The sequence below is a fragment of the Triturus cristatus genome, chromosome 3_2, assembly GCF_964204655.1.
Source record: "Triturus cristatus chromosome 3_2, aTriCri1.1, whole genome shotgun sequence".
In the NCBI taxonomy this organism is placed as follows: domain Eukaryota; kingdom Metazoa; phylum Chordata; class Amphibia; order Caudata; family Salamandridae; genus Triturus; species Triturus cristatus.
The window spans coordinates 112,949,555-112,972,335 of NC_140584.1; the positions used below are offsets into that span (position 1 = coordinate 112,949,555).

General features: G+C 44.2%; 1 protein-coding gene across 3 annotated transcripts in view; it reads right to left on the reverse strand.

Moving 5' to 3' along the window:
• The window catches only part of LOC146856881 (carotenoid-cleaving dioxygenase, mitochondrial-like), a 529,204-nt gene that overhangs the window by 93,460 nt on the left and 412,963 nt on the right, over nucleotides 1-22,781 (reverse strand). For all 3 annotated transcript variants that reach the window (XM_085647341.1, XM_085647340.1, XM_085647338.1), the window contains exons 7-8: nucleotides 10,048-10,208; nucleotides 4,272-4,439 (exon numbers count right to left, since the gene is read on the reverse strand). In XM_085647341.1, the coding sequence (XP_085503467.1) occupies nucleotides 4,272-4,439; nucleotides 10,048-10,208 (329 nt within the window). The remainder of the gene's footprint in view (nucleotides 1-4,271; nucleotides 4,440-10,047; nucleotides 10,209-22,781) is intronic.

Below are 22,781 nucleotides of genomic sequence, written 5' to 3' on the forward strand. Positions count from 1 at the left end.
TGCTTAAAGAAATTTTCCTTGAGTGCTATTGTGGCATTTCCTCGATGCCCTGCTGGCATGTATGAAGCTGGATTTTGAGAAGTGGGCCCACCTCGGACTCATGTTTTGGGGGAGGGTACAATGGGTGAGAAGGGTGATGCTGCCAAGCTATACCTACATCATCGGTATGCTGCCTTTATTGGTAGGGCACGAGTCGGAGGTACATGCGGGTGGACGGCGTCCACCCACTTTTTTCACAGCATGAACGCCGTCCACCCCGCCAAGAATTTGGGCCCCGCTGAATAATGTGCTGAACTCGTCTCGGTGTAATTTCCAAACACCGGGACACTTTCAGCAGCACCTGCACATTGTCTGCTTTCCATCAGCAACAAGCAACAACATGCAGGCGGGGACAGGTCTTTCTTATTTAAGACTTCCGCTGGACCCATAACAAAGGCCAAATTTGAGGGTTTATCAGGCCTCCTTTTGTTCGAGTCTCTTGGCTGGGAGCAGTCAGGAGCCTCACACCTGCAAATAAAGTGTAGGGGAAACAAAGGCTCGCACCTTGGTAGCACTTCACACATACTTAAGAGAGGCAGCTTTTCACTTTGTTCAGTCCCTGTTTAGGAGATATGCATGCACGGTAAGAATATCAGATGTGTTGGTCTTTCCCTGTATTTACAAATTGCAAATTGCATTTATATAGAGCTTACTTCCCCTGAAAAGGCGTTGAAATAATTTAAGTACCACTATTTTTTCTTGTATTGCCCTACTCAGTCCAATGCAGGGTGTCAAGTGCTTTACATAAACATGTGCATATTACATGTATAATACATTATATAAGTTTGTAAATTAATGTACAGGATGTGTTACATTAAACTGGGGGATTTCAAGGTGTAGAAGTCACATATCATCTTCCATAGCTCACTGTGCTGTTATCCTTGCAATGCGCTCAAACAGATACATGATAGACCTGCTAAACATATATGTGAGGGCTTTAGATCTGATGTCACTTCTTGTGATGCCGCTTCCTGTAAAGTCGTTGCTTGTGATACCACTTTCTATGATGTCAATTCCTGTGATGCCATGTGTGAAGTTGTGTGCTGTGATGTCGCGCGCCATGATGTCACTTGCATACTGCCTAACTAAGCTAGTCCCCCCACTTCTTTTTTTAGGACTTGTGCCCTGCTTATTGGTCCCTCACTCCTTACTGCGCTGCCTGGATCGGAGTATACGGTCTTTCGTCTGGGGGGCCTCCCACCCCTGCTTAGCCAGCACCAAACTCCTCGCTCACCGCTCATGTGGGGGTTGGGTTTCATTCGGTTGAGCAGTACTCCTTAGCCCTTCACTTACCACAACTTGCTTACATGCTACCCGGGACTCTGGACCCGATGCAGTGGGTGTTAGAGGAGCCCGCACTGCAGAATAGTCTGCAGGGATTGCACGCACTCTACAACGGTGGCTTGCGCATGTCGGGCTCCACCAACCCGATGTTGCAAGCCACAGTAAAATCATGGCGACGGGACCACCGCATCTTTGGGGTGGAGCCCCTTCTTCATGACCACGCACCACTGTGGGGCAACTCTAGCCTACGCATAGGTGGTGAGATTTTGAACTGGAAGACTTGGCACTCAGCGGGCATCAGCAGTCCCCATTAGATCCTCGACCAGGGTCCCCTCAAATTCTTTGTGAAGCTCCAAGAGGAATTTTGCCTTTCACCCCATCACTCCTGGTGATACCTGCAGCTACGGCTTTGCCTCAATCGCTGCCTGGGTACGTGACCCTCGGCCCTCCAATCCTCTCCTTTGGTCTCATATCTTAGGACGAGGGGACACTTTCGCGGGGTGATGTCCGGCTTCTATAGCCTCTTAAGCCACCATCTTTTCTGGCTGCCCCTCCTCAATAGGCTCTGCACCAGATGGCAAACCAGACGGAATATGAACCGGAGGATTGGGCTGAACCCCAAAAAGGCACTCTATCGCGGGACACGAGAACATGATTAAAGTTTTGCCTTTTTAAATCACTGCATGACAGGCACTGGACTCCCGTAAAGTTACGAGCAGCAGGCCTGTTACCTCATGCAAATTGCTAGTCCAGACTTTATGGCCTCTGTGATCTGCTACACATCCTCTGTGACTGATGTTTAATACGTTCTTTTTGGGAGTCGGTTGGCATTACACTGAGTGAGACTCTTCCGGTCGTGACTCTTCTGTCTTGCCCCCTTATCCTTCTACATGACCTCGCGGACTCCCCAGACCTCTCCAATGTACAGGACTATCTCTTGCATAAGGCACTCACCATGGCTAGGTGTTCCCCTAGCCCCATTCTCCTGATGAATGGCTCTCATCAACGTACCAGACGGCCTCCTATGAGTGGGTCATCTACAACCTCCAGGACAGGACGAAGGCCTTTCTTCACACCGGGGCGCCCTTCCTCCAGGACACTACCCACCAGTACTTAACTGCATGTAGGTGTGGATGCGAGTAAGAACTTCCTGCTTGTTTTTTCTTCTCCCCTTTGTTCCCCTCTGTCATGTTTTCATCTTCCTTATGGTCCCCATCCCACTGATTATTTTGTATGCAATTGTGGATAAACAAGCCCTCATTGGTGTTGCCATTCCTTGCCCTTCTAGGGTCCTTGTTCCGTGGGAAATCTGCATGTCATATGGTCAGTATTTTGTTTCATTTTGTATTATATTCTTTCCTGCTTTGTTATTGTCTCACAATTGGCATCTCATGTTTCCTGTCCCCTCCCCTTTTTTTATTGTTTGCTCTGATTTCCCAATAAAAAATTGAGAACAAAAAGAACTACATCACAATCCCATCTCATATCTTAGGTGTGTCCTTCTTCTTCCTCAATGCAAAAGTGAAGTTTGCATTCCGTCTCTCTCTTTCTCTTTTCCTCTCCATTCCTTGACATGGAACCACTCATCACTGGACGAAATGAAGCTAACTCTCTACCCAAACCAGCATATGACCCTTTGAGCCCTCTGTTGTGTGCCACCACCTGGCCCGATATGGCAGATTTATGCTACACCTGGGTATATACCTGCAAATGCCTCAGGAAAATTCACTTTGCAGTGTGTTCTTTACAAGTTCGATACATTTTATTTAAAAAAAAATGCAATTTTAAATGATGCATCAACAGGTAATACTTAGCAAAAATCTAGACTTCAAATGAGTGTAAAGGTTTCAGTTCAAAAGTAAACCATATAGCATTCAATATTAGGAACAGATGTCCTAAAAGACTTGGTTACGTTATGAGTAATAATATCACATACAAATGTATTTTTAAAATACTGCTGAGATCACTGATAAGATCCTAACATCTGACAATACAGTTATTTAAAGGCCAAAGGGAGGTTTAAATCAAAATCGAAGATCATTTGTACGTTGCATGACGCTATCAAATATTCTAGTGTGTTGCTTTTAAGCCCTCTGATTGGAGAATCATCTCTTTCCCTCTGGGCCTGTGTTCCAATAAGGCCACTGCAGGCACCTGTCTTAACGTGCCACCACAGCTGACCACAAAAGGGTTGGATTCAGACTGCAACAAATGGCTACAAATGGTCTGGTAAGCAAGGAAAAAGGGACACCAAACAACAACACGCAATTATGCCTTGTGGTCATAAAATCCTTGCACCAGAAATGTTACCCCTTTATGACAATTTTAAGGTGAGAAAGGAGGGCAACACTAATTTTCAACATAGGGGTTTGTTTAAGTCCGTTTCAAGATCAGAAAGTGCCACATTTGGTTACCAAGGGTTTTCAGAGTTTTTATAAACTGTGCCAGACCATTGGGTATTAACATGAATGCAACTTGATTTACATTTAGCATGAAGGTTATAGACATTTCTAAATGGAAGCGCCATGATGCCATATAGGCCCATTATTGCAGAGCAAAACATAAGGTGGAAGAAATGACTTCTAAATCCATTTCTGTTCTACAATTGCTAAGGTACAAAGACGCCAGACCATGAGTAAAACAGAATACCTGTTTTACACAGGAGATCAATTCACTGGAAAATCCATAAACATCTACCCCAATTTGATATTTTTCAATTCCACAGAAAATAATTATTATTCCATTGTCCGAAATTACTATCAGTCCATTTGGTGGCATGGAGTAATCCATCATTGTTATTTTGCCAAAAGACAACTGGTTTTTTTTGGCATAATATAATTTCCACGCCAAAATATAAATCAATGCCTGAGACAAGTTTGCCTTTTGCCAACAATGGCTATGCTGCAAAAGACTTGATGGTATAGATGAAGACATACAGAACAGCTTACCTCATCTAAGCCTTCTCCTTGTTTCCTCAGGTTTTGCAGTGTGTAGATCTTAACATTGTCACCGCTATCTTGGCAGCAGAGGTCGAAAACGATGCATCCCTGATCCTCGAAGGCATTGATCTGGTGAAAGGTTGCAAATGCCTTTGCCAAGTACTTGACAGGAAGAAGCTGAAAAAGCCAGACAAACGCCATGTTGTTTTCTGATTGTATGATCATGCATGCAGTGGTCAATGAAGAATTTTTGCAGACCTCCCATCTCCATGGAGGACGAGGTGGTAGGAATGCCAATCTTAAGGACATAGGCAGTTAGCTCGGTTTCTGTACTGCTGACACTGTGGGGCATATTTACTAGTAAAGTGGCAAAGCGTGTCGTTAAGCCAAGAATGCTAACGCAATGCTCCGTCAGTTCAGAAACGCATTGCTGCACCATATTTACAAGAATGTGGTGCAGTGCTGTGTTTCCCCCTGCGCTGGTGCTAAATTTAGCTGCCTAGCGCCAATGCAGGCCCCCTTGCACCAAGGTGCCTTCCTTCCTGAACATCAACAATCTTTAAATGGTGTTTTGTAGCTTCTATGTGCTCAATGCAGCACACATAGAAGTTGCAAAACGTCATTTTTATTAAAAAAGATTGTTTATGTGCAGGAAGGGACCTTCCTGCACATAAACAATTATTGGCGTTTATGCTTATTCCATGTGTGCTGCACAACCAGCACAAATGGAAACAGCAAAAACGAAGAGAAATTAAACATTTCTCCTTGTTTCGCCTGTTTAAGACCAGGTTTTCCCTGGTCTTAATTTTGGCGCTGCCCCATATTTACACTACCCTTGCAATTATATGGGGCAGCGTCAAAATCAATCGGTGCTGTGATGGAACGCCCACACCAACACCCATTGCCCTCCACTTTAACGCCAATTATAGCGTGAAAGGGTGCCTTATTCACAAGGCAGCATTAAGGCTTAACGCTGCCTTGTAAATAAGGCGAAACCCCTATCGCCACCACAACGTCCTGAAAAGTGACGTTGTTGTGGTGATAGGGGCTTGTAAATATCCCCCCTGAGTTAAACTCCTTTTAAATGTACATTTATGGTTTGTTTTATGTTTTCATGCTATGCACGGTCTTTAGAGTGCTGGAAAGTGTTGCCTTCTCCGGCACTTCTAGTTTCCTAACATTGCTCACTGCTGCATCAAACCCGCCTAGATGGGGAAAAGATACCTTGGAACCCATGCTCATTCAATAATTGGCCTCTCTACCGATCATGCAAATAAAAGTCAGTTTTATTTAATGTAAATGAAGACTTTGTGTTGCAGGCCAGGGGGCATCTACCAACTGCGATAGTGACCCCCGCCACCAGATGACTTCCCATAAGATGCCCTGGACATGCAACACGGGGAAAACCTCAATACTACTGCCCAAAAACAGATGCAAATTTTACTTAAATGTGAATGTTTCTGTAACACAGGGCATAGCCAACGAGCCACCCTATGCACTGGAAAGAAATCCCCTAGTTCCTTCGAAATTTACCATTTTGGGAGATGTAAATTATTCTACATGAATTTTATGGCGGAGGAAGGCATCTCTGGGTGTTCATTCATCGTATCTTTGCCAGTCCCTTGACTCCGTGTGGCAACCTCCCAAGGCTGGCAGCACACTCGGACACCATTAGTAATGTAACAGTAAAAGCGATAAATAATACTATGACTAGTGGCAGTAATAGTAAGAACTAACATTGCTATTACTATAATCAACCATTATTGTTAGTGTTGCAATTGTTGTTATTAATATGTTTCTGTATTTTTATAATTTCGCTATTATTACTATTAACCCCTTCCCCACTCATGACGGAACCACTCCGTCATGAGCCACGGTCGCCGTGTGGTCATGACGGAGTGGTTCCGTCATGCTGCGGCCGTTGGCGGCCGCGCCGCCCACGCGGCGCTAATTCCCCGCCTGTGCGGGCGATTAGCGCAGTGGGCGGAGTCATGACGGAACCACTCCGTCATGAGCACAGCTCAACCGCGGCTCATGACGGAGTGGTTCCGTCATGAGCACCGCGCCAACGCGCTGCCCCCAAACCCCCCCCAGCGCTGCGGCGGAATTCCCGCCGCAGCGAAAGGGTTAATAACAACAACAATAATGATAATATTGTAATTTGTTGTTTTTTGACAATAATAATAATAATCACCATCGTATAAATATGTTAGTGTACAGTTGTATCATTACTGTATATATTATGAATAATATTTAATATAATTATTTTATACATATTAGTTATATATAATTGATTTTATTTTTTCTTACAATGGTAATTTAATCAGCATTTGGGACTCGCTTATAAGTTGCACAACTGCAGGGGTGTTGTGTTCGAATGTTCTGTTCCAGTGTGAATTGAACCCCTGCCCCGTGCATTTAGAAGTTGTCCACAGAAGATGCAGACCCCGAATTACGGGGTTCTTTTTTTGCATCGATATACCCCATTCCAAAGACAATTTGGCAGGGAAACTATTCAGGCTGTTGGGTGGAGCAGAGGGTAGGGAAGCCGAAGTATAGAGAGGCGGGGCAGGCTGTGGGCGGGGAGACGCCCTGCTTCCTCGGGCCATAGGAAGAGGTTGGGAAGGGTCTGTTCACACTTGTGTCGGCAGCCCCTGGCAGTGGTGTAACGGAACATGAGGGGGCCTCTCTGCAAAGTACATGAAGGGGCCCCCCTCCGGACTCACTCAGGAGCTCTCAGGCTAGGGTACTGTGCTGAGGTGGCCCCCTGGAGCTCGTGCCCCCCCACCCCCCCGCAATGCGGGGGCATTTGTTAAGCCACTGGCCCCCGGCAAATCCACACTCGATTTTACAGGCTGGCTTTTCCTGCCCATTCATTTGTGCTTGGTGGTTTTGAACGTAGTGCATCTGGGTGATCACGCAGAGCAGTATTGCTCCCAAGGATACTGCGCGGCACTCCCTGTAATCGGGCCCTAAGAATTCTTGCCCTCGCACAGGGTGTTAACTTAAAACAAGTTTTTTTTTTAAGGATTTTAATGCGGCTGCTTGCATGCAACACAATTGTGGGCAAAAGCCAAAGGAAGGGATGCATAATAAGGGGAAAGGGCAATTAATAGCTGTTAACACCAAACCATAAGTGGGTACTAATGTTGTTGGCACCTGTCTCACTTTTCTCACCTAATCCAGGAGGATGCGCGGTCACTATCCACTTGTTCCTTTCTAAAGATCTCACTGATTTGAGTATGTAGGCGAACTACACAAATTCAACACACAAAGTAGGTGCATTCCATCAAACAATCCTTAATAACTGTCTGCTCTATTTCGTAGCTTTTCTGCCTTTTCTGGTAATCCACGGCATTTTCGAGCTATTCTAATCTGCCCTTTCATAGTCTCACACAGCGCTTGGTTTAATAGTCCGTTTACTGCAGGCTCAATGCATTATCATGTGTAATCGTCATATGGTCACACATTCCCTCAAACTTTGCTTCACTGCAACGTCTTACTGCCAGTGGGATATCTCCTCACATGCTTAAATGCAACTCCTGATGTGTATTTCGCTCTTTTGTACATCTTCAGAAGAGTGTGGCAATTTAAACGTAGTTCGTTTTCACCACATAATGCCTCGGTTCTGTCCAGTAATCATCTTTTCTGCAAGAGAACGTTTCCCCTAGTTAAGCACCTGCCTCTACGAAGATCAGTTGAAATCCAAATCCCACAGGGGCGCATTTATGAAACTTTCACGTAGCCGAATGCAGCAAGCCACCTTGCTGCTCTGTTCTGCGTTAGAGGGAAAGGGCAGGAATGCACTGTATTTAATATTATACAGCAAGTTGCTGTCCTTTTCTTGCACTGGCGCAAAATGTGCTGCCTAGCGCCAACTCAGGCACCCTTGCACTATAGTGCAAGGGTGCCTGCATTTGTAAGCAGGTTTGTTTTTGTGGAGGACACCTTCCTGCACTGAAAAAAAAAACCCGAGGCATTTTCCTCTTTTAATGTGTGTTGCAGAATGCAGCAAACAAAGAAAGAGGAAAAGATGAGGAGAAATAAAAATATTTGTACTTGTTAGGCCTCACCTGGGGAGGCATAGCATTTGGATACTTTCCTAGGTCTACCACTAATGGTAAATCTGGGAATCCACCAACATCCACAGGTGGATGCGTGGCAACACCCAAGCTCCACCCATGGAACGCCTTCCTGGGGCAAAGTAACACAATGCAGAGATTTGCTCTGCGTTACTCTAGATTTATCAAGTCATGCAGGGCCACGCATGGTGGCCTTGCATGGCTTGATAAATCTGACTTAGTTGTTGCATTGTCCTTGGGTGGCGCAAGGGCGATGCAACTCAATGATAACTATGCCCCATATTGTGGGGGCACTAAATTGCCTCTGTCTGTTTTTTTTGTGTGTGTTTTAAATTATAATGGGGTGTTTCGAAGACTAAGGACATTTTGGCTTGGTGCAGTCTCAGTAAGTTCCTTTTCTGTAAGCATAAATTCACTGCATTGCGTTGTTGTTGCACATTTGAGATTGTAAAATTATATCACGAGAAGTATGGGGTAGCATCATTCCTTAATTATGAGCCGGTGGTTGCAGATCGGGCTCTCTAGCACTCTTGCTGGGGACCGGGATTTATTTTTCGGCAACAGAGCAAGAGAGATAGAAAAACATAAAAGAAAGAAAGAAGGAAGAAGAGAATAATGGAAAAACAGCAACAAAGGGAGAAAGCATTGATGAAAAAGAAACTCCAAAGAGTGAGTTGAAGAGGCAGGGAGTGTCTGGTGATGGATTAAAGAGGCATGGGGTGGAATGGAAGCTATGCAGCCAAGGTACCCCGCACCCACGTGATTTAGTAATGATTTTGCTATTGTCAAAATATGAATAAGTGCATCAACATTAATGGTACAGTGACAATTCTGGAGGAGAATTTAAACATTAAGGGAAATATTCACATGAAAATGTCAGAGCAGGGGCCTGCACCAAATTTGGCAGCGCCACACTCCCACATTTTCAAAATGCAGAGATGCTCCATATTCATAAGAATATGGCGTGCCAGCACTAAATTTAGCTGCCTTGCGCCAACGCAAGCACCCTTGCACTATACTGCATGTCCCTTCCTGCACATAAACAATCACTAATGGCGATTTGTTACTTCTGTGTTGCAGATTCAGCACACATAAAAGTAACAAATCGTCATTATTTAATGATTATTTATGTGTGGGAAGGGATACCTTCCTGCACATAAACAATAATTAATGGTATTTTGCTCTCTCTATGTGTGTGCAGAATGCAGCACACATACAAAAAGCAAAAACGAGGAGAAATAAAAGTATTTCTCCTCGTTTTGCCATTGTAACGTCTGTTCTTGCATGGAGTTAGTTTTCGGTGCTGTCTCAGATTTACAGATACTCGTAAATCTGGGGCAGCGTCAAAAACAATGGGCGTTGTGGTGGAACGCCCACAGCAGCACCCATTGCATGCCCCTTTCACGCTAAGTGATGTGTGTAAAGGGGCCATATTTACAAGGTGGTGTTTAGCCACAAAAGGTGGCTTAACTCTGCTTTGTAAATATGGAGAAGGGCATATTGCCAACTGAACATCGTGAAAAGTGATGTTCTGGTGGTGATATCCCCTTGTAAATATGCCCCACAATTGTAAGGGTTTACCTTTAATATATGACTACAATTTGGAGCTGTGCTAAAAGTGTGCCCTGACCTCTTACATTGCCCACATACTGATATTAAGTCCTATAAATATATCGAGTACAAGTTTAAGTTTAACATAATACCTCCCCAGACACTTTATTGGCAATGTGGAAGCGCGTGTGCTCATCCGGTTCCCATTTCATGGCGTCCGCCACAGACTTTCCGGACATTTTATTGGTGATGATTTTCATTAAATCCGTCTTAATCGGCTGTTCAACAAAGATAACATAGTTTTCTGTCATGCCTGAAATTAAAGAAGAGCAAAAATAACCCAGTGCACAACACTAACCTTGAAGTGGCTTAAGTAGGTCACATAAATTGAATTATACATTTAGTAGGAATGTGATTTAAATTAAATTTCCAAGGAAACTCAAAACTTGTAACAACTGTTTAATTTGTTTTTTCTAAAGCATCTAGTGGCAGCTGGTGAACTTTGAAAGTGCTGGAGAGGGATACCTTTCTTCAATTGGACTGAAGTGAGTGAGCGTAGCAGTTTGGAGGGGGTACACCACAGTGAAAATTTGAAAAAAATAAGGATCAAATAGTGCATTGTACAACACAATTTTGACATACCTCAGATAAAATCCAAATGTTCTGAAAGGGCACTATTAAAACATCCCAATACCTTTGAGGTGTGCAAGGCAAACCCTAATCTGGTAGCCTATTCATTGCCAATCAGGGCCTTGAGCTTCTAGACGAGTTAAACAGCTTAAGGGAAGAAAGTCTCTCTGTGACTCGCTTTTACAATAAAGAAAAGAAGGACTCCACGTTTCAGAGCCTCTAATGAGGTGGCATATTGTAATGGCTTTGGGCTGATGCTTCAGTACTTCTGCTTGGATTAATACAGGTAGCTTTCTTCACTGCCCTCTTTGTCGACACCTGGTCTACATAGCCACTACACCCTCGCTGAAAGCACTCTCGCATATGCGACAACTCCTTTTGTATCTGACACTTGTCTGAAGACTCTCAGTAGGATTATCTATTCATTTAAAATCAGGGTACCTTTGTTATTATGGAGCCAAACAACCTAAGGCCTAGTGATAGTTTGATGGCACTGATGGGCTGTAATGCGTTCAAGATTAATTACGCCCACAATCTATCTAAGAACGCTGCCAATTGTTTAAAAAATAATCTTCTCAAACGGAGCTCTAAAACGCTCATATCTGATTATCTGATGCCTACTACTGTGCTAATAAAGGAGTGGTGGTTCCTGATTTCAACACCTATCTGATGCTGACATCCCCTACCTTCTGCTATCATATACCAATACACATAAGGACACCTCACCCTCATCGGTCACTATCCAGACTATTTCCCCCAACCCTCTCAAAAGAACTATCTCAACTACAGATCCATGAACAAGAACAGTCTTCTTCAAGTCCCCCTTACACGCCATGAAACATTAGTTACCAAATTGCATCTCAGGTCTATGCTCCTTGACTGCAGGTTGGCTGTAAGACACGCTGCTGACATCACTGATCTCATGCTTGCACACGACCTTGACCTCCTTTTCTTAACTTAAACATGGCTCAGTGATTCCTCTCCACCCATTCTGGACATTCTAGTACCACCCAACTATGACATCATCAGACTGGATAGATCCGGAGGAGCTGGAGGTGGCATAGCATGCATTTATCGCTCCACGCTCACCTTAAAACACTCACAAACTGTTCCAATGCTCTCTTGTGAATATCTAGATATTGAAATATGGAGCAAATACAAGCTTGTGTGCAAACTACACATAATATACCACCCCGGGTAATAATCTACCTCTCATCGAACAAATAATGGGGACCATTTCCTCTAACTTAGACTAATACACAAACCAGATCTTCCTTGAGGATTTCAACTACCATCAGAATGGCTTCAATGACCCCATTCTGAATACCTTCAAGACCTTTCATATGGACTTCAACCTCACCCAGTCCTGCAATGGCCCAACACACAACAGAGGATCCACTCAAGATCTAATCATTGCAAAAGATAATGCTATACAACTTGAATCCATAACCCCCTGCGGCTGGTCAGACCACTATCTAATCTCTTTCCTTATCCTGGAAAGGGTGCTTTCCAGAAAAGGCCAACTTCTTAAACCCTGACAATGGTCTAGAGACCTAAGAAATATTAATCCCACCGATCTAACCTCTATCAGTAACAACATCCTCCCTCCTCCTACAAACATGATGACTGTGAACGATCTTACTGATCATTACTTGCAATCCACTTGAGACATACTGGACATGATTGTTTCAAAGGAGCTTAAGAGAATAACCAGTAGACAGTCCAAACCCTGGTTCAAGGGCAACCTAAATGATGAAGGGTGCAATTTAAGGCTTATTGAGAGATCATGGAGAATCTCTCCATCGAGCTCCCACCTCAAGCAATTGAAATTTGCTAAGAAGCGACTACAACAAACATATCCGTAGATCAAAAGCAGAATACTTTAGGGCACAACTAGACAATGCCAAAAACAGACCCAAAAAACGATTAAAATTTACATATCCGTAGATCAAAAGCAGAATACTTTAGGGCACAACTAGACAATGCCAAAAACAGACCCAAAAAACGATTAAAATGTATCAAGCAACTTGCCATTCTAACCACCACTTGGAAGACACTGGAATTTTACCAAACGGCGATGAGTTCTCCACCCATTTCATTGATAAGACAAAGAGGATAAAATCAGATCTGCAACTTTCCTCTCAGCTTCTGCTCAGTCAAGACCAACTCAGTCTCCTTCCAGTGCGGCTCCTGGACAGTTCCAATCGTACTGGATATTCTACAAAAATATAAGGCTACCCGGTCTTCCTTCAAAGTCCCAGATGAAATCAAGATACTCATAATAATGACATCAATAAAACACTCTAATCACTTTAATGATCCTCTGCCCACTAAGACCGTAAAACAGCTTAGGTCTTCCTTACTCCTACGATAGACAAAGATTGTTAATGCATCTCTCTCTCAGGGCATGGTTTCCGATTGCCTAAAGACAGGACGGGTCACCCAAAAAAAAAAAAAAGAAATGCAGGCCAGTCAGACCTCAACAATTTCAGTCCAATATCTAACATCCTGACTCTAAGAATGTTACTTGCGAAATGTGTATACCTGCAACCACATTGAACAATTCCAACTCCTAGACCACTGCTCATCTGGATTCAAAAATTGACATAGCACTGAAATGGCTCTGACACACATTGTTGAATATACCCTGACATTGCTTGAGCAGAAATAACCCTGTCTACTTATATTTCTTGATCTCTCCTCTGCGTTTGATATGGTCAAACATGAGAGCCTGATTGACCTCGTCGAAAATCGGATAGGGCTATCTGGTCCCGTTTTAAACTGGTCTGCTTCGTTTCTTCATAACAGAACTTAGAGAATCAAAGTTGATCTAGCCCTATCTGATATTACAATGGTCACAATGGAGTACCTCAAGGCTCCATGCTCTAACCCATGCTATTCAACTTGTTCATGAAACCCCTTACCGAAATTCTAAAGCTCTCAAACATTCCTTACCACATGTATGCCGATCACACACAATTGTATTTGAAAATCTCCTCACCTGAAGATATCTAATCGCTCAACTGCACCCTACTGAAAACCTCATGCTTAACACCCTCAAAACACAGCTTCAGCCGCTGCAGGTAAGAGCGGTGGGGCCGGCTAGGGGGATTTCGAGAAAGGACCACGATGGAAAATTAATTATTAATTTAATTGTCCCTCGTGGCCGTTTCTCGAAATCCCCCTAGCCGCCCCCACCGCTCCACCGCTTTTACCTGCAGTGGCAATGGCTGTCAAAGCAGAATTCCTTTTGATCGTCACTCACAATCACTCTGTCTCTATAGAACACTGGCTCAAACAACTCACAGCTCTCAACTGCTCTGCTAACATTATTTACCCTATTGGATCGTTAGGTATGACGTCGGGCAAATGGCGAAATATGCACAATCATATCAGTGCAACCATCAAGGGACCCGCCTACCAAATGAACATGCTGAGGAAAATCCACCTCTTTCCGCCCGTGAGGATTTTCAGTGCTACTCTTGCTGGCCTACCAAAGTAAAGCTCGCTGCGTTAAAGGACACACTGAACTCAGCTGTTAGGCTCATAACTGGATCCAGAAAAATCAACCATATTACTCCAGACCTAAAACATCTAAAATGACTCCCGTTTGAAGCACAAACCCAATTGAAGATTGCCTGCATGACGCACTTCACCATAACACTCCTGTCTACCTGGCCAAAAAACTCAAACTATCCGGGGGTAGTCGTTCCTTAAGAAGCGCTAACTCCCTATTGTTGCAACCACAGAAGTTCAACAAATAGAAAACTTACAACCGCTGGAACGCATTTGGAATGCATTACCTTCTGAAACCAGGACAAACCTCATCTACCTCCTTCAAAAAAGAAGAAAAAAAGCTTCTGATGCACAAATCCCTTCACCAGGAGTCCAGAACCTTTTCAGCTGTCTATTTTGTGGCAGATCTGGGATCTGCAATGCTGAATGATATACTGTATTAGCTTTGCTTCCTGCTTATGCCTTCTTTGATTGTTATTTGCTTTTTTCTTCATCCAGTATGCATGTATTGATTTCTATGTGTACAGCGCTCTGATACCCATGCCAGATAAATCAAAACTGGACTGAGAAGTTCCGCTACTCAATGGGTCGACATCAAAGGTTCATACAAAAGACTTTCGTATGAACCTTCGATGTCGACCTACTGGCATGTTTTGAAATATTGTGATATACGCAACTCTGTATTGCGGACACTTTGTGCCATCTCTTAATCGGAAATATCGTTTCAAGCCTCATCTCAACATGTAGACTGAATATCACTAAAGTTGCTGTTTTTATCCTCCTTTACATATCTCACCTTGGGCTCCAACCTGGATTATAGCTTGACCGGTTCTAGAGCCTCCCCACTAAAACAACAAGCTAATTGACAGCATTCCATTTGTCCAGTACATGTATGATATACATTTCTTGACCACCATCTTTGTGGTCCTGGCATATGATTTATCGTGGCTTTCCTGATAAAGATCCATTATTAATTCAAAAAGCCACTCAATTGCACCTTCAAATTTATTGTATCTTTGAGTTTTCATTTGTCTAATATTATCTTTACAAAACTGTATATAGTTCACTTTATGATTGATTTTATAATTTTCCTTATATGGACCATATGTATAGGACATACCGCTTTGTCTGTTGTATGCGGTATATGGCCAACATTTATCATTGTCATTATTCTTGTTTATGATATGATGTTATTGTCCCATATATATTTTCCCAAGGAGTAATACAGAACTTACAATAGTCTTTTAAAAATAATTTGTATGAATAAAAAGATTATTTACTGATAATTGTTGTACACTGAGTCTTTACACATCATGTGGTAATAATAGTCTTGTATACTTAGTAGACCAATAGTTGCTTAGGGAATTTTTCTTCAATAATCCTTAATCCACCTCACCCGCACTTCGCATTTTCTTCACGTCTCTCTCTCCCTCTCCTTGTTCTTCTGTCAGTTGCACTCTTTTACTCTCTTTGCAGTTAATTTAAATTTCCTGTTTTTTTCTTTCCCTTTTTTTACTTGTTCTTTGTTTCAATGTACTTATGAGTGACATTCAATGACCAAATGTGTGACACGTAGAGTGACATTTTCTAGTGAGCACAACCAAGCAATGAAGTATATGGAAAAAGGTAAATACCAGAACTTACACCTCTTTATGCAATGAGAAACTCTAAAACAATCTTAAAACTGTTGCAAAGCACCTGAGATTGTAAGTACCTAATGTACTGCCCCTAAACGAGGACTGACACAGGTTATGCTATCTTCCTTCTTCCCAGGGCAGCCTAATATGCAGTGACGTGTGATGTATTACAAGGACAACCCTTTACGCTAGGCCTGGGCAGTGAACTCAGCTCAGTTTGTGGAATTTTTAGCACTCCGCGCTGAGTAGAGCACATGGAGTTCCAAAAAACTAGATGCTGGAACTTTCCAGTGAGATTTCTCAATGCAGGCGGATGCAGATGGAAGTGACCGCTTGCGTTGAGAAACCATCTGTTTGTGTTGAGGAAGCTGCTGCTCAAGTAGAAAATCTACTTAAGCGTCAGAAAGAAGCAGTGCCCGCTTGCACTGCACATGGTGCCATATGCGCTGATTTTCCAGTGCGGGACAAACAGCCGGCGCTAAACATCAGTGCAAATGGCGTGACCTAAAGCACTCCACCTATTGCCGAACTCCACGTACCACGGCGGAATATTTTTGTCATTTCGTGGAGAACCGCCCAGCGGAACTATTCAAAGTCTGCACAGGCTTACTGTACACCCTCAGGGACCAGGGTACATCTTTATACATGTATACAAAGTGCCGTGGGCATCATTTGGTAGGTGGGAATCACACTATAAGTTAGTGAGTCCAGCAATAAATGTAATAACTACGACACTATAGAGAAATTTCTCAGTTCAAAACAAACAAACAGATAGTCTGACAAGGGTTTCATTGATGATGTGTATTATCGAAATCCTCTGCAATCATCAGTATAACATTATATACAATGTGCAAACGACACAGTGCTCTGGTGAATGTGTAAGTATATAAAACATAAACATAAGACACTCTATGCCACTGGTCCAACAAGTAATTTCAACAGATAGCATATCATCGCATATCCATAATAATCACACTGGATATATATACCATAGGGAAGATGTTGATATTTCGACACAAACTGAATGAACAGGTCTCCTCAGGACTACGTCATTTGGCTTAGAACCTGCAAGCCATGGATATAGAAACCCAAAAACCATGTGTCAGCACTGGAGATTCCCCACCTGGGAATTACATAGGCAACAAGCCTCAACATATTACACTACTCACCATTGAGATTGTAAACTGCCTAGTGCGTGCATCACTTTGTGCTCATATCAAGAAACCTGGCCAAGGACTGGTCCAGGTAGGGCCTGCAGAAGTCCACCCTGCGACGGGATCGTCGCACAATCCTGCTTCAATGTATCAACTTATGTGACCCAAAGGATGTCACAACCTATTGAAGAGGCAAACAAGGTCCCTAAGTAAGTATAAAACACTCAGATGTGCTTTGGTGGTTTATAATATCCATCTGGGTCTACATTTGCCAAGGGTAGATGCCAGATCAAGCAGCGGCGGTTGGTGACAAATCACAATGGAGAGGCGCAAAAAATATACACATAACAAAAACACATAATAATATACACATAAATATAAATATATACATCAAAAAAATTAGTTAGCTCGATGTTCGGCAATACGTCCTCGTTGTTCTGCAGCACGTCCTCCGAGCTCGAAGCCCACAGCCAACTCTCTCATCCAATCAAGAAGCTGTTCTCATGCTGTAAGCAGCATGAATAAAGAATCTTGATCGGCTAAACCAGGCTGGCTCCACGCTCCAAAAGGCACTGTAGGGCCTGTGGGAGCTCTCCAACCCAGCTGTCTTGGAGAGGTTTGAACTACGCATGTCAGTTTGACTGTAGAAAGGTAGCCAGCCAAACCAACATGCGCACTTCAAACTTAAGTGGCCACTCCTCACAGCTGCAAATCACTGGCAGCGGTGACTCTCGGGCCTCACCCTGGCCTCGTACTCTGTTCGCTGGCAGAAAGCGTCAAAAATACAATGGTAATAACATCATTTTATTACCATTTTATTTTTGACGCTTTCTGCCCAGCAGTTTGAAGGGCCCTCCTAACACTCCCATGGGGGAAAAGCCGATGAGATCAGTGTGCCAAATGTGATAAAATACTTCTTCGCATCCCAGACCATTTAAAAGTGTGAAATAATTTTAAACTCGGTCATAGTGAGCAATAAAAAACCTGAAGTGGTGTGCATGGGATGCAAAAACCTACCCCATCAGTACTGATGTCATACTTCTGTCACAATTACAGTAATCACTAAACATTGTGCACGAATACAGACAAGAACAGAAGTGAATTGCGTAAGTCGCAATCACCAGACCAAATAAAAAAAAAACAAAAGTTAGCGTAGATGACAACCATATGTTACATCTATAAGAAAAACAACATTTAACAGAGTGCAAACAGAAAGATGGAAAGCAGCAAAGAAAATTAAACAAGAATATTTAGAAGGGCAGAAAGGTATACACATGAAATGAAAAAGGTGTGAACAAAACGAAAGGAAGATAAAAAGAAGTAATGATGAGAATAGAAATGGAGTAAAGAAAGAAATAGAAGGTAGGAGAGAAAGATACAGAGAAACAAAGAATGAATGAAAGAAATCAATATTGGTAAGTGTGCATTTTGCCATATGTTTTTAAAATCATGCTGGAAATGCATAATTGTAAAGCATTGTACTAAGGGGAACAAATCCCACGGGCTCTTTAATAGAAAGAGTCGGCATCTCTCACTTTGGTAGGATATTTTGTTCCATGTCGCTCAAAGTGGGAGGTATTTCTATTTTCCTGGCTACCTCCTTGCGCAGAAGGCCTCCGCTCGCTCCAAGCAGTGGCTGGCACCAATAATAGATAGCCCTTTAAGGTTAAATCAACAGTACAGCCGAGCTGCTGCACTGTTTACTTAACGCTAATAAACTATTAAAAAAGTGGCAGATCCAAACACCCATATGGAGAAATTACCACTTAATTCAAAATATTTACTTTCAACGAGAAACGATTTCTTAATAATTTAAGTTGCTTACGATGCTTTTAATGTACAGAATTTAAAATTGAATCAGGTTTACTTCGAAAGAGCGCAGAGAGCAATCTGAATTGAAAAAAGACAAATGGGTCGGTGGCCTCATTAGTGCAAGGGTTGTTAACAACTTGGTCAATCAAATTCATGTTTAACACACAAGTTATTTGGCATATAGTACACAAACCACAAAGAAAAGTCATACATTTACACCTTTTGATGTACTCCTATAATAGGTGTAAAAGTACAATGTTTAGGAATTCAGAAACATTCCCAATAATACACCTGAAAGATTCACCAGCCTCAGTTTTCTAGACTTACCACTGGTAATTCTATGTGACTTCTAGTATTTCCCCAACCTCGCACTGAGGAAATTTAACCCAAGGTGCAAAAGTGTCTCTTTTGATTCGATTTTTAAAATCTCTACTTGAAAAACACCATGTGGAGAAACCGCTTCACCTACAATACAAGAAAATGTGGGGGAGATCTCCTTACAAGCCTGGAAGCTAGTTGCTCCAGTCCTTCTGATGGAGTAAACCTCCACTATGTCCAAGGTGGGAAGGGTGAGCGAGTTTGTGGACATTCACAAACTGCCGCCCAGTCCTTGTGTGGGGTTGAGTGGAGTGCAGTATGGTGTAGCAAAACCATTTATGCCTGCCAAGCAACATTTTTGGGATTCCAGACGAGCGTAAATGTAGCCATTTTTAGCAGTGATCAAAAAATTGCACACGTAAATGGCATTGTGAATTAGGCCCTAAATATATATCTACAACAAACAAATGATGGACGGAATGCTGACAATGCATACATTCTCCCCCAGTCAAGAGATCTGGGTTAAATCCATCGTTCTTTTGCCCACTACACCACCCCAGTTCAGACATGGCCATATGCAAATCAGTCTTGACCCTGTGCCTCATGGGAACAGTCCAGCCCGAACTGCCAAGCCATGTCTTCCCTGGACCGGAATCAAGCATCCTAGGACCGGTTTCTGGCTATCAGCCGTCATCAGCCAGGATAGCTTGACTCCAGTGGCGTAGTGAGCACGGGTCCCACGTCTGGGAATACCCATCCCACTTAGGGCGAAAAGCGTTACAACAAACAAATGATGGACGGAATGCTGACAATGCATACATTCTCCCCCAGTCAAGAGATCTGGGTTAAATCCATCGTTCTTTTGCCCACTACACCACCCCAGTTCAGACATGGCCATATGCAAATCAGTCTTGACCTGTGCCTCATGGGAACAGTCCAGCCCGAACTGCCAAGCCATGTCTTCCCTGGACCGGAATCAAGCATCCTAGGACCGGTTTCTGGCTATCAGCCGTCATCAGCCAGGATAGCTTGACTCCAGTGGCGTAGTGAGCACGGGTCCCACGTCTGGGAATACCCATCCCACTTAGGGCGAAAAGCGTTACAACAAACAAATGATGGACGGAATGCTGACAATGCATACCTTCTCCCCCAGTCAAGAGATCTGGGTTAAATCCATCGTTCTTTTGCCCACTACACCACCCCAGTTCAGACATGGCCATATGCAAATCAGTCTTGACCCTGTGCCTCATGGGAACAGTCCAGCCCGAACTGCCAAGCCATGTCTTCCCTGGACCGGAATCAAGCATCCTAGGACCGGTTTCTGGCTATCAGCCGTCATCAGCCAGGATAGCTTGACTCCAGTGGCGTAGTGAGCACGGGTCCCACGTCTGGGAATACCCATCCCACTTAGGGCGAAAAGCGTTACAACAAACAAATGATGGACGGAATGCTGACAATGCATACATTCTCCCCCAGTCAAGAGATCTGGGTTAAATCCATCGTTCTTTTGCCCACTACACCACCCCAGTGGGATCCCTAAGTGGCATGGGTATTCCCAGACGTGGGACCCGTGCTCACTACGCCACTGGAGTCAAGCTATCCTGGCTGATGACGGCTGATAGCCAGAAACCGGTCCTAGGATGCTTGATTCCGGTCCAGGGAAGACATGGCTTGGCAGTTCGGGCTGGACTGTTCCCATGAGGCACAGGGTCAAGACTGATTTGCATATGGCCATGTCTAAACTGGGGTGGTGTAGTGGGCAAAAGAACGATGGATTTAACCCAGATCTCTTGACTGGGGGAGAATGTTTGCATTGTCAGCATTCCGTCCATCAATTGTTTGTTGTAACGCTTTTCGCCCTAAGTGGGATGGGTATTCCCAGACGTGGGACCCGTGCTCACTACGCCACTGGAGTCAAGCTATCCTGGCTGATGACGGCTGATAGCCAGAAACCGGTCCTAGGATGCTTGATTCCGGTCCAGGGAAGACATGGCTTGGCAGTTCGGGCTGGACTGTTCCCATGAGGCACAGGGTCAAGACTGATTGGCATATGGCCATGTCTAAACTGGGGTGGTGTAGTGGGCAAAAGAACGATGGATTTAACCCAGATCTCTTGACTGGGGGAGAATGTTTGCATTGTCAGCATTCCGACCATCAATTGTTTGTTGTAACGCTTTTCGCCCTAAGTGGGATGGGTATTCCCAGACGTGGGACCCGTGCTCACTACGCCACTGGAGTCAAGCTATCCTGGCTGATGACGGCTGATAGCCAGAAACCGGTCCTAGGATGCTTGATTCCGGTCCAGGGAAGACATGGCTTGGCAGTTCAGGCTGGACTGTTCCCATGAGGCACAGGGTCAAGACTGATTTGCATATGGCCATGTCTAAACTGGGGTGGTGTAGTGGGCAAAAGAACGATGGATTTAACCCAGATCTCTTGACTGGGGGAGAATGTTTGCATTGTCAGCATTCCGTCCATCAATTGTTTGTTGTAACGCTTTTCGCCCTAAGTGGGATGGGTATTCCCAGACGTGGGACCCGTGCTCACTACGCCACTGGAGTCAAGCTATCCTGGCTGATGACGGCTGATAGCCAGAAACCGGTCCTAGGATGCTTGATTCCGGTCCAGGGAAGACATGGCTTGGCAGTTCGGGCTGGACTGTTCCCATGAGGCACAGGGTCAAGACTGATTTGCATATGGCCATGTCTAAACTGGGGTGGTGTAGTGGGCAAAAGAACGATGGATTTAACCCAGATCTCTTGACTGGGGGAGAATGTTTGCATTGTCAGCATTCCGTCCATCAATTGTTTGTTGTAACGCTTTTCGCCCTAAGTGGGATGGGTATTCCCAGACGTGGGACCCGTGCTCACTACGCCACTGGAGTCAAGCTATCCTGGCTGATGACGGCTAATAGCCAGAAACCGGTCCTAGGATGCTTGATTCCGGTCCAGGGAAGACATGGCTTGGCAGTTCGGGCTGGACTGTTCCCATGAGGCACAGGGTCAAGACTGATTTGCATATGGCCATGTCTAAACTGGGGTGGTGTAGTGGGCAAAAGAACGATGGATTTAACCCAGATCTCTTGACTGGGGGAGAATGTTTGCATTGTCAGCATTCCGTCCATCAATTGTTTGTTGTAACGCTTTTCGCCCTAAGTGGGATGGGTATTCCCAGACGTGGGACCCGTGCTCACTACGCCACTGGAGTCAAGCTATCCTGGCTGATGACGGCTGATAGCCAGAAACCGGTCCTAGGATGCTTGATTCCGGTCCAGGGAAGACATGGCTTGGCAGTTCGGGCTGGACTGTTCCCATGAGGCACAGGGTCAAGACTGATTTGCATATGGCCATGTCTAAACTGGGGTGGTGTAGTGGGCAAAAGAACGATGGATTTAACCCAGATCTCTTGACTGGGGGAGAATGTTTGCATTGTCAGCATTCCGTCCATCAATTGTTTGTTGTAACGCTTTTCGCCCTAAGTGGGATGGGTATTCCCAGACGTGGGACCCGTGCTCACTACTCCACTGGAGTCAAGCTATCCTGGCTGATGACGGCTGATAGCCAGAAACCGGTCCTAGGATGCTTGATTCCGGTCCAGGGAAGACATGGCTTGGCAGTTTGGGCTGGACTGTTCCCCTGAGGCACAGGGTCAAGACTGATTTGCATATGGCCATGTCTAAACTGGGGTGGTGTAGTGGGCAAAAGAACGATGGATTTAACCCAGATCTCTTGACTGGGGGAGAATGTTTGCATTGTCAGCATTCCGTCCATCAATTGTTTGTTGTAACGCTTTTCGCCCTAAGTGGGATGGGTATTCCCA